Source organism: Scyliorhinus canicula, chromosome 5, assembly GCF_902713615.1.
Source record: "Scyliorhinus canicula chromosome 5, sScyCan1.1, whole genome shotgun sequence".
Taxonomy (NCBI): Eukaryota; Metazoa; Chordata; class Chondrichthyes; order Carcharhiniformes; family Scyliorhinidae; genus Scyliorhinus; species Scyliorhinus canicula.
The window spans coordinates 96,126,684-96,140,029 of record NC_052150.1 but is presented as its reverse complement, the minus strand read 5'-3'; the positions used below and the strand labels follow the sequence as shown (position 1 = coordinate 96,140,029).

Below are 13,346 nucleotides of genomic sequence, written 5' to 3'. Positions count from 1 at the left end.
TGGTAGTGTCACCTCTGGGTGTCTTGACTGCCCATTGGTCGTGTCCTATTCTATGTGCTCATTAGCTGTATGTCTGCATGTCATGATGTCTCTGGTGCTCCTTCTAGTGTTTACTCTGTCCTAGTGTATCTGCATTAGCCCCTTGTGTATTTACAGTGATGCATATCACCACATTCCCCCTTTTTTCATATTACAGTGTTCATGAAAATTGAATAAAATAGGTAGATAAGTGATGACATGTACAAATTATGATGACAGTGAGGATTATACAATACCAAATAATATGTATGAGTCCAAAGTTTATGAATTGGTACGGTCGAGTGGCTTTCTTCTTTTGTCGATGAAGTGGCGATGTTGATGTTGTCATTGCTTTGTGAACGCCATCAGTGTTCCCGTGCTTAAGGAACCAAGAAGTCATCAGGAGGTGTGCAAATGGTCAAAGCACTTCGTTGTCTGATTTGGACTCTTTTTTTTTTATGCTTGTGGTAGCGATGTAGTATGTAATCTGTGTCGTCCGGCCTGGACTGTTTCTTGCGATTGCGATATTGATGTAGTATGTCATCTGCCTTGAAAGCTGGTTTGCTTGGTCGTAGTGGAGCAAACTTGAATCGGTGAGATTTGCTGTCATGCCATGGTATGGCTGTACTCTTGCCAGTGTTAGGAGCTGTGCTGTTACATTGTCCTGCATTTGCAGAGTTGTACCAGGTTGTACCTGTCGTTGTTCCAGTGTTCTTGTTTTTGTCGTGTTTGGTGTTGATGTTGGTGCCATTGGTACGCTTCTTGTTGTTGTCGTTTCTGTAGGTTTTGTTGTTGTGTTTATTGCGCTCAATGACCACACCGAGTGGAGAATTCGAGTCCTTCACAAAGTTACTTGTGTCAGTGTCCTTTGTGGCATCTGCTGTTTCATTGAGCGTGCCGTCTCTGATTCCTCGGCGCTCCCCGTCTAGAGTCATCTCCAGTTCACTGGAATCATGTTTGGCTTGTCGATGCTCCCCATCTGGAGTCCTTTCTGGTTCACCTGAATCAGCTTTGGTTTCTTGACACTCCCTGTCCGGAGTCATTTCAGGTTCACTTGAATCATCTGAGGTGTCACTTGAATCATCTGAGGTGACTTGATGCTCCCCGTCCGGAGTCAAAACGTTCAGCAATACATTTTCTTGTGGAGAGGCTCGAGTGGATGAGGTTTGAATTAACGTGGTGTCACTGGAGTCACCAGTAGCCTCACTTTGATTGTCGAGTGCCTCTGTACATACTGGCTGAGATCTGTCAGTCTCGCTGAGATGTTGAACATCTTGTATGGGAATTGTGAAGCCTTTGTCACTTGTCGCACATACAGTGGGTAGACCTTCAGTGTCTTCTTGTCGGTTAAATGAGCTGGGTAGACTGTCAAAGTCTTCTTCTGGTGGCTCAAATAATCTGGGCAGACTGTCATAGTCTTTTTGTTGTTCATGTGAGCGTGGCAGACTGTCATAGTCGTCCTGTTGTGCACTTGAGCGTGGCAGACTTGCATCGTCTGCTGCTGATTGCTCAGATAAGGTTGCTAGACCTTCATGGAAGGACCGTTCATGCAAGAACTGCGCTCTGGAGTCTTGCGTTGCTTCCATCATGGAGTCTGTCAACAAGCTCGCTTGTATCGCTTGTATCGCTCTCTCTGTGGAGTCTGGTATCGTTCCCTGTGTGGAGTCATGCAGTGGTCTCGCTGTGGAGTCTTTCTGTGTTCTCTGTGTGGAGACATGCAGTGGTCTCGCTGTGGAGTCTGTCATTGCTTTCTGTGCAGAGGCTGGGACTCTTTGTGGTGTGTGGACCACTCTGTGTGGAGTTGGGGACTCTTTGTGGTGCGTGGACCACTCTCTGTGTGGAGTCAGGGACCCTTCGTGGTGCATGGAGCATTGTTCATGGTGGGTGGACCACTGGTGTGGCATCAGGCCGCTCTCTGTGGGCTTGGACCTCGCTCTGACTCTTGGCATCAGGCCGCTCTCTGTGGGCTTGTACCGCTCTCTGTTTCTTGGCATCAGGCCGCTCTCTGTAGGCTTGGACTGCTCTCTGCCTCTTGGCATCAGGCCGCTCTCTGTGGGCTTGGACCGCTCTCTGTCTCTTGGCATCAGGCCGCTCTCTGTGGGCTTGGACCGCTCTCTGTCTCTTGGCATCAGGCCGCTCTCTGTGGGCTTGGACCTCTCTCTGTCTCTGGCGTCAGGCCGCTCTCTGTGGGCTTGTGCCTCTCTCTGACTTGTGACGTAGAGCGTAGGAATGGATCGCGCATGCGCAGATCACTTTTCCTTTACTTTGAGCTCTTTGCGCAACTGCGCATGCGCAAAACACTGTTTTGCCAGTTCTCATCATCTGGGTAACTGTGCATGTGCGGCTCCTTTCCCAAGATGGCTGCCAATCAAAACTGCCATTTTCTGCATTTGCAGGCCTACCTTTGCCTCGTGGTGAGTATTGGCGCCTCTTTTACCGTTCTCTCTTGTGTTTTCTTCGCAGTATGTTTGAAACTTTTCCAGGACTGTCTGGAAGTCTTACTGTTTGGAGTACTTGAAGGTCTTGAAGATTCCTTGAAAATTTCTCTGCACCCGCCACACCATCTGGGTCGGACGCTACCAGGTAGATCTCAAATCTCTGCCTGAATGCACGCCAGTTAGCACTGAGATTGCCGTGGTACCTGAGCTGCTGTGGAACTGGAATCTCGAACATCTTGCTTCGGTGCTGTTGCTGGTTGTCACGGGTATGTTGAGTTGAACTATAGAGACTCCTGGAACCATGTTGTGTTATGCTTCTTCATGCAGCATTAGCTGCTTCCTTGATGTATGCTCTGACAAAGGAAGGTTCAGACTTGCAGATAGGTTAACACATTTATTGAATAGTTAACAATTCTCCTACTTGAGTTCGACTTTCCTGCTAATCTTGCTATAGTAACAGTCTAACTAACCAGTCTGCTCTAAGCCACGTGGTGGGTGTGATGCTTCCTGATCTGCACCCGTCTCTCTAAGTGTCGCCTATGGAAAGAGAAAGAGCATGTGTGCCCTGTCCTTTTATATGGGTTGCCCCCTTGTGGTCGTGTCACCTCTGGGTGTCTTCACTGCCCATTGGTTGTGTCCTATTCTATGTGCTCATTAGCTGTATGTCTGCATGTCATGATGTCTCTGGTGCTCCCTCTAATGTTTACTCAGTCCTAGTGTATCTACATTAACCTCTTGTGTATTTACAGTGATGCATATCACCACAATGTCCAAAGGCATGACACCAGGTTGGGGCATAGCTGTTTCCTGTGATCCAGCAGACCTCTGATGGTCCAATCCCTGGGACATTCCTGCCGCCACCTGATGTGCACCAGAAGCAACATAGAAGGCTGCCTGCTAAGTTCGCCCACCAAGGTGTGTGCCTCTGCGATGGTGGATGGTGCAGGTGATAGCTGTGATGCTTAATTCATGTCCTTCTCAGAGATCTGCTGCGAGGTGCCGTCGAGGGTGGGTGGTGGGGTGCTGCTGGTCGATGGGTCAGGCTGTTCGATTGATGTTCCTGCAAGGCAAGGGACATGGTTCTAGTTCATGGCCTATCAAGGGTTTGGACAACAAAGCAGTCATTTGAGACTGATCATCTGAATGAAGGTGCAGTGGCTCCTTACTTTTCTCTCGCAAGTCCACGTCACTCTCAGTGCAGGCCCATTCTCGCTCCTCCCCTGCGAGCCCCATGGCCTCTTCTTGAATGGAGTCAGGATCCTCAGTTCAGGCATTTCACTGCCAATTTTCACTCTCTCTCTCTCCAGTTGTGGGCTATCTTTTCCTGCAGAGACACATGGGAGTAATGTGAACTGGGTGGGCCAGAGGTCGATGACCACTGGCATGCGTGGGCACTGTACCTAAGCAGGAAGGGGTTTTGCTGAGGAGTGCCAGGGGAGTTTGAGCATGCTGCTGGGAGGTCGGGTGCTGGGAACTTGTGAGATGGCCGCTTGTGGGTTCCAGGTGGCATTCCAGGGTGACGGAAGAGTGGAATGCCAAGGGAAGACAGGGAGCACTTATCCTTGCTGATCGTAGTAGGTCGTTCATCTTCTTCTGACGCTGCATTCCCATCCTCTTGGTCAGGCTGCTGGCACTACCATCGCTGCCACCGTCTCCCAGGTGGGATCCTTTACCTTACTGGAGGGTATATTGTTGCCCACCTCTCCTTCACGACAGCCAGCATGTGGGTGAGGTCTTGCTCCGTAAATTGAGGAGCTGGTTTCCTTGCTGTCATCCTCCTGATTTGAGTGTGATTAAGTGTTGTGCAGCCGTTTAAATGCAGTGTCCCCTTGGTTGAAGTGTTCAGATCACCCCTGGAGCTTTGCGCCTCAGGTGCTGCGTTTTTCACATTTTTTTGGTACGTGCCTAACAATTGTGATCCAGATCACACCGCCAGGGTCGGTCGGAATTGCATCGATTTTCTCGCCGAAAATGAAAGGTCATTTTTTGGGGGAAATCGTGCCCATTGTCTGTGGAGAGAGGGAGTTTCATAGATTCATATAATTTACAGTGCAGAAGGAGGCCATTCAGCCCATCGAGTCTGCACCGGCTCTTGGAAAGAGCATCCTACCCAAGGTCAACACCTCCACTCTATCCCCATAACCCAGTAACCCCACCCAACACTAAGGGCAATTTTGGACACTAAGGGCAATTTATCATGGCCAATCCATCTAACCTGCACATCTTTGGACTGTGGGAGGAAACCGGAGCACCCGGAGGAAACCCACGCACACACGGGGAGGATGTGCAGACTCCGCACAGACAGTGACCCAAGCCGGAATTGAACCTGGGACCCTGGAGTTGTGAAGCGATTGTGCTATCCCTATCGTTACAGGGATATGCAGGTCACATGACAAAACAGTAAGTTTCATTCTCTTATCGAGTGCCCAACATTAACAAGTTCTAGCAACTTTTCTAAAATAAGCAAAAATTGCTGACGCTATTTTTTTAAAATTTAGAGTGCACAATTATTTTTTTCCAATTAAGGGGTAATTTAGTGTGGCCAATCCACCTACTCTGTACATCTTTGGGTTGTGAAGGTGAAACCCACGCAGACACGGGGAGAACTTGCAAACTCCACACAGACAGTGATCAAGAGCTGGGATCGAACCCGGGTCCTCAGGGCCATAGGCAGCAGTGCTAACCACTGCGCCACTGTGCTGCCCCTGCTGACACTATTTATGAATAGATAAATAGCAATTTTTTTTTAAGGTATTTTTGGTATGGTAACAACAAAATAAACAATATATATATGAAACCATAAACATAGTGCAAACGGTGTTTACCTTTCATACAGGTCCCACCCTTATTACCGCCCAACTGTAACCTTTTTTTTTTAATTTTAGAGTACCCAATTATTTTTTCAAATTAAGGGGCAATTTAGCGTGGCCAATTCACCTAATCTGCACATCTTTGGGTTGTGGGGGCGAAACCCACGCAGACACGGGGAGAATGTGCAAACTCCACATGGACAGTGACCCAGGGCCGGGATTCGAACCCGGGTCCTCAGCGCCATAGGCAGCAATGCTAACCACTGTGCCACCGTGCTGCCCCCGCCCAACTGTAACCTAAACTACCCCCCTACCCCCCCCCCCCCCCCCCCGCCCGTCAGCTGACAATTAATTTTCCGTAAAGAAGTCGATGAACGGTTGCCACCTCCAGGTGAACCCTAACAGTGAACCTCTCAAGGCAAACTTAATTTTCTCCATACATAGAAAGCTAGCCAGGTCTCTGACTTCGGGGGCTTTGAGTCCCTCCATGCCAATAGTATCCGTCTCCGGGCTACCAGGGAAGCAAAGGCCAGAACATCTGGAACATGACATCCGCAAACCCCTGCCAAAATCCCCTCAGCTTTGGACATGTCCAAAACACGTGGACATGGTTCGCTGGTCCTCCTGCGCATTTTGTGCACCTGTCCTCCACCCCAAAGAATCTGCTCACCCGGGCCATTGTCATGTGAGCGCGATGAACAACCTTAAATTGTATCAGGCTGAGCCTGGCACATGTTGCGGATGCGTTGACTTTACTCAACACGTCTGCCCATAGACCATCATCTATCTCACCTCCCAGCTCCTCCTTCCACTTGTGCTTCAGATCCTTGGTCTGCGTCTCCTCCGACCCCATAAGCTCCTTATAGATGTCCGAGACGCTCCCCTCCCCGACCCACCCTCTGGAAATTACGCTGTCCTGAATCCCCCTCAGCGGTAGGAGCGGGAAGGTTGATACCTGTTTACGAAGGAAGTCTCACACCTGCAGATGCCTGAATTTGTTTCCCCTCGCCAGCCCAAACATTTCCTCCAATGACCTTCTACACGGAAAGCTCCCCTCTATGAACACATCCCCCATCCTCTCAATCCCCGCTCTCTGCCATATCTGGAACCCCTCCATCTATACTTCCCGGGGCAAACCGGTGATTATCACAAATTGGGGCCCAGACCGATGTTCCCACTGCTCCCACATGCCGCCTCCACTGGCCCCAAACTCTCAGGGCCGCCACCACCACTGGACTGGTGGAGTACCGTGCCGGCGGGAGCGGTGGAGGCACAGTTACCAACACCCCAGACTGGTGTCCTTACAAGAAGCCACCTCCATACGCACCCATGCCAACGCCCCCCCCCCCCTCCCCCTCCTCCGCCACCCACTTCCTGATCATGGCTATATCAGCCGGCCAGTAATAGTTGCTAAAATTTGGCAGCGCCAGCCCGCCTCTCCCCGACTCCGCTCAAGCATTACCTTCCTTACCCGCAGGGTCTTGCCCGCCCAGACAAAGCCCGTGATCACTCTGTTGACCTGCTTAAAAAAGGACCGCGGAGTAAAGATGGGGAGTCACTGAAATACAAATAGGAATCTCGGGAGGATCGTCATTTTCACCGTTTGCAAAATAGCAATATTTTTATTGCAATGTGTTTTAAATACTTTCTTTTCTTTTAAATTGTATAAGGAATAAAATATATCTATAATGGGGAGTGCCTTCGTTGTAAAATACATATGATATTAAATTTCATGCAGGTTATTCATTCATTTCTACCAGTGAACATCAATCTTTCAGGGAAAGACTATTCCAGGCTGACATTTCAGAGAGTTGATATGTTAAATTGATATTAATTGCTTGAATCAGCATTAAAGAGATTCAAAAGACAGAATGCAGATTGGCATAATTTCTATTTGGTGACCTGAAGCCAAAATTTATTTGGTGAAGCAAACCAGTTTACGGTCGACCTTAATCTTCGCTGCCTGGCAGAGCTGATCACGAACCTTTCACGGAATTTGTCCGATTTTTCATTCCACTGGAATATATGTAATGTAACCTAGACTGTTTCTGTAAAGGACAGGCAATCAACTTTGTCAGATTACCATCATGGTCATTCATAGTCGGCAAGCAACAAAGTCTCTCCTGGCTTCTTCGGGAAATGAATTACTGCTTCCAATCAGCATTCAGCAGCAAAAATAAAGTTGATCGCTTTCATACTTCAGGATATTTTGATTATTTAGTCTTGGAAATTCAGGTCACCAGGAACTAAATCCAGACGACACATCCTGCTTCTGGGAATCTGAATCAGATACTAATCAAATGAAGGACAAATTATATTTCTCACATGTCAGTTTTTGGATGATGGGATTCATTGCGATTGAAGTTGATCTTGGGTGGCAGCACATCAACAGGAGTTGCTGCATCAACATCCCCTTATAATCTCAGGCTAATATTTTGTTCCATTGACTTCAATAGAACTGAGTAACAGCGGGACATATAACAGGCGGCCAATACGATAATCCACATTTCACACCATTTGGTGTAATAATAGAATGGTGAGGATCTTGAAATGGGCAACTGTTCCCCTGGCTGGGGAATCTAGAACCTTAGCCACAGCCTCGGGGTAAGTTTGATCATTCAGGACTAAGGTGGGCAGAAGTTTCTTCACTCCGATAGTTATGAATCTTTGGAATTGTTGACCCCAGAGAGTCGTGGGTTTTCTGTCATTGAGTATATTCTAGCCAAGTAGCAATCGGGCAGGAATGTAGATTTGTGGGAGAAGATCAGCCATGATTTTACTTAATATCAGAACAGCATCAAGTGGCCAAATGGTCTACCCTTCCTCCTATTTCTTATGTTCTTATTACAGTATCAATTAACATAACACAATATTTCATTGCCAGCATCTCCAGGCCATCATGAAAATGAAAATGAAATGAAAATCGTTTATTGTCACGCGCAGGCTTCAATGAAGTTACTGTGAAAAGCCCCTAGTCGCCACATTCCGGCACCTGTCCGGGGAGGCTGGTACGGGAATCGAACCGTGCTGCTGGCCTGCTTGGTGTGCTTTAAAAGCCAGCAATATAGCTCAGTGAGCTAAACCTGCCCCATATCATATAATGTGATATTGGACAGTAAAGATGAAATCCTGGCCGGAATTCTCCAGCCTTTTGTATTCTCTGTTCCCATGGCACCCCCGTGGCCATAGGTTTCCCAGCAGCGTGGGGTAGCTTCAATGGGAAACCTCACTGACAAGCGACGGGAGTAAAGTATCTCGCCGCCAGTGAATGGCACGCTAACAAGAAACATGCGGCAGGGGGAACCAGAAAATCCATCCCCGATCTTTGTATTGGGAGGCTGACTTACTGGCCCACTAAACCTGGGAGAATATCTAGTGCAGACCTGGAATTTGTAGCAACCATCATTCTGCCTGGCATGAATACTCACTCCTCTCTGCGGCTGAAGTTAGTTGAATAATTTCACTATAGTGAAATGTCAATTAGGGGGGATCACATTGACACCTCCCTCCCGCTAATTGTTCATCTAGATTCTCACCTATCTAGCCTCACCTGCCCTTACCACCCGGCCCCACCACCACCTGACCCTGCCACCCCCTTATTGACCTGACCTGACCGACGCCAAAACATCTGACTACCCTCCCAACCCTCCAACTCCTTCCCCAGCCAAATCCCTCAACTGCAAATGAATCGCCCCACCACCTGACTCCATGATATTTCCCCGATACCCCAATTCCCTCAACCCAACCTCACTTACCCTACCCACGTACCATGTTACCCACTTTCCTCAGCCATCCTAACCCTGCATCCACCTTACCTCCTTATCACTGACCATCTCTCCATAGCTTTTCAAAACTATGGAGAGATGGTCAGTGGATAGCTTTTCAAAACAGCTTTGGGAGAAAACTTACTGGGGCACGACAGCTAGTGCTATAAAAAAGGGAGCTAGGTTTCTGCGCAGATTTCCTGTGCTGTCTAAATTCTGCAGATCCTCCATTGGAAGATTGCCCAGAAAAAGCAGAGGACAGTAAGAGGGTTTTTTCTGTCTGCCTGTGATCGAGAACAGGCGTTCCAACCCTGACTGGATGATTTAGCCCTATAATAAAATGAAACTGTGTTCCAGCATCTTTACTGCCAATGAATGTTGCACGTTGAACACTTGTGTGCTCAGAGTTCACTAAGAGTTCGGCTGAAGGATCTCTGAGCAAGTGCATGTCACTCCCAACTCCGTCCCATTAAGGACAGTCTATTTCCTTCGGTTGTGTTTGAGCTCAGATTATTGGGGTGAGTTATTAGTTTTATTATGAGGAATTTTTCAGTTACTTCTGTAACTCACTGTTTTCAATCAATCTGCCGCTCAAAGCTAAATAAATAACAAGTATATTAAATCAATTTAAACCCCGACTTGTTGTAATTATTCTTTCTTCTATTGCAGATGCTACTAAAATGTGTGAAATGTATTTAGTGCATTTTGTTCAAATAAAATATTACCAAATATTAATTGTGATCTTCACAACCACTTCCATAGGCTGATTTTAGTTTTTACATACTTGTATTTGCCTTTGTTGGTCACTCGATCTTTTACGAGATGAGGTGCCTGTGTTACAAAGTTATTTCTTAGTGCTCGCCCTGCACAACAAATGGTCTCGGAATATATCTATGACAGAGGAAAGAAAGAATTTGTTTTGGCACCAGAACTTAACTCGCCACTACATCAACAATAAAAGGTATCTAATATGTTTCAGAAATCCGCTAAGCCTTAATTATATAAAATAATTACAGCCCCTGCCCCAGCAAGTCCCGGATATGTAAACATCTGCACACTGCAATTTCTTTTGATGAGTGGAGCCACATTCTTTGGTGCATAAGGACTTTAGCCTCCTTTAGGCAGGAAACACTGAAGCGATGGCCACCTTCTGTCTCCTATGTCACGTACAGATAGGTGAATGACATTCCACGGGGGAGCAATTGATGAGAATGCAGCTATTGATTGATGGTTGCCAACGTCTTTCATTTTGTGAAGACAGAAGTGTCAAGTATACAATGTGTTCCTCATGTAAGGACCATTGCTATACATACATGCCTAGACATTCTAGGGAGTATAATTTCAATGCTTATGGATGATACAAAACTCCGTAACATGGCCCCAAGTCTTCTGTTCTCTGGATGGTCATACTCCGGAAGTACCCCGAAAGATGCACAGGGGGACCGCTCAGATGTCCCAACGTACCTCTCCGAGGTCCCATGGGCAGCATGGTAGCATAGTGGTTAGCACTGTGGCTTCACAGCTCCAGGGTCCCAGGTTCGATTCCCTGCTGGGTCACTGTCTGTGTGGAGTCTGCATGTTCTCCTCGTGTCTGCGTGGGTTTGCCCCGGGTACTCCGGTTTCCTCCCACAGGCCAAAGATATTCAGGTTAAGTGGATTGGCCATGATAAATTCCCCTTAGTGTCCAAAAAGGTTAGGAGGGGTTATTGGGTTATTGGGATAGGGTGGAAGTGAGGGCTTAAGTGGGTTGGTGCAGACTTGATGGGCCAAATGGCCTCTTCTGCACTGTATGTTCTATATTCTATGTAGGCCTTTGTGGCAATTGCCTGGGAAGTTTCAACATCCGATGGGCAATTATCCTGCATCTGCAACCCTCCAAAACTCTGAACTCGAGTCTGAGACTTCCGATGGTTCTGACTTGAAATTAGAAGGATTAAATCCAGTGAAAATTCTTGGGTAACTATGTACTAACGCCTTCTCCTAAAACCCCACTGGAACACTGTTGGAACCAACAATTCTACGGACACGTGCTTGTAGGATTAGAATAGTGGTTTTAATATACTCACAACAGAGCCAGCCGGTTAGCCATTGAACTTTCGGTGAACTGGCCGGCTGACCATGTGGCACTGATCTTTATACAGCAGCTACAGGGGGAGGAGTCCTGGGCGGAACCAAGGGAGAAGCCCAGTACAATTCTCGAGCATTCCCAGAGCTACTCCCCCTGGTGGTCAGGTAGTGCAACTGCATTTACAATATAGGCAAATGTATATACAAATTATAATCCGGTGTGAATCACATTCACCACAAACACCAATTACCATCCGATCCCATGACTACCCCCCTCCACCTGACTATCCCCCCACCTGACCACCTCCTGACTTGAATAACACCACCTGACTAATCTCCCAACACCCTGACTACCCCTTGACCCTCCGACTACCCCCGACCATCCGACTAACCCCAACTACCACCCGACCCTCCCGAACCATCCCCGATCATCCCAACCCCGACTACACCCCCTACCTCCGACCACCCGATTACCCTCCTGACTCCCAACTGCCTCTCTGACCACCACCTGACTACTCCCCACACACCCTGACAACCATCCGATTTCCTAATGCATCTTACTCCCCTCACTCACCCACCTGTCACCCGACTCACTCACCCACTTACCTTACATACTTAGTTTCTCTCTGTAGATAGTCAAAGTGGTTTTGGGACATTAAAGCTTATCAGTATACCACAGCTAGTGCTGAAATAAGGGGGCGTGACTTGGCTTCTCCCTACACTCCTACACTATGAAGAAAGGAGCAGATATGCTCCATATTTCTCAAGAAGCCTAATTCGGATTTCCACGTGAGAAACATGGAGCTCCAGTGCAGGGTAAGCAAACAGGAACAGAATGGCAATCCGAGTGCAACTCCTCAGAAGATTCGGCCCTTGTGAACATGATAGTGGCAGAGCTCAGGGAGGACAGAGATGGGCAGACGTGATTTAATGTGGAATGGTGAAAACAATACAGCACAGGAACAGGCCATTCGGCCCTCCAAGCCTGTACTGGTCATGATACCACCCTTGGCCAAAACCCTTAGCACCTCCCAGTGCTGCATCCCTCTATACCCATCCTATCCATGTATTGTCGAGTTGCCTTTTGAACGCCATTAATGTATCTGCTTCCACAGCCTCCCCTAGCAACGTGTTCCAGACACTCACCATCCTCTGTGTAAAAAGTCCTGCCTCACACATCTCCACTAAACTTTGCCCAGGGACCTTAAACCTATGCCCCCTGGTGACTGACCCCCTCCACCCTGGGAAAGATCCACGCTATCCATGCCCCTCATAATCTTGCAGACCTCTGTCAGGTCACCCCTTATCAACCCAGTTGCCAGAAGAAACAGTTCTACCCCAACCTTATTGAAAAACGTGAAACAATGTACTTTGGGGGGAACAACTGTATTACAGATATAGTTCTATTGTGAGTAGGACATAAGGTACATTCACAAATCTTTAAAGGTGACAGGGAAAGTTGTTGAGACAGTTGGAAAAGTATTGGGATACTTAGCTCTGTAAATAGAGGCATTGAGTACAAAAACAGTGGTGTGATCCTAAATCTTTAGGGTTCTTATCAGCTGGAGCATAGGGTACATAGGGTACTTTGCTCTTTCCAAGGGTTGGGGCAGACTCGATGGGCCAAATGGCCTCCTTCTGCACTGCAAATTCTATGATTCTACAATGCTGGGCAGCACACTTCAGGAAGGATGTCAAGCCCTTAGAGAGAAGGTTAAGGGAAGATCTACTCAAGGTATTCAAAATTATGAAAGGGTTAGATGGAACATGTAAACAGAAGCTAGTCACCCGCCAGAAAATAAGTGGGTTTTTTTCAATAAGGCTGGGGTAGAATGGTTTCCTCTGGCAAGTGGGTTGATAAGCAACAGTCATTGGTTTAAAATAATTGGCAAAACAACTGGAATGAGGAGACATTATTTCACGCCACGCTTTGTTATGATCAGGAATGCACTACCTGAAATGGTGGTAGAATCAGATTCCATAAGAACTTTCCAAAGGGTATGGGACATGTATTTGAAAAATACTGATTTGGGTCATGGGGAAAAGCTTGGGCTGTGGGACAAAATTGGACAGGTCTTTCAAAGGCCAGCTCATTGTTAAGCTGGAATACTTCACACCAGTTTTGCACCCGAAAATCAGTAATGCATACCAATTTCTACCTCAGCCTCTTCTGTTTCTGAATTAACAAAACCACATTTGCTTACAGATGATTTCAACGAACACTTTTTGGTTCAAATTAAGGAAAAACA

The 13,346-nt window shown here is 47.3% G+C and overlaps 1 protein-coding gene across 2 annotated transcripts in view; it reads right to left on the bottom strand.

Annotated features, from left to right (window-relative positions):
• Positions 1 to 13,346, bottom strand: part of rapgef5a (Rap guanine nucleotide exchange factor (GEF) 5a) — a 282,740-nt gene that overhangs the window by 239,120 nt on the left and 30,274 nt on the right. For both annotated transcript variants that reach the window (XM_038797428.1, XM_038797429.1), the window contains exon 3: positions 9,815 to 9,921. In XM_038797428.1, coding sequence (XP_038653356.1) covers positions 9,815 to 9,921 — 107 coding nt within the window. The remainder of the gene's footprint in view (positions 1 to 9,814; positions 9,922 to 13,346) is intronic.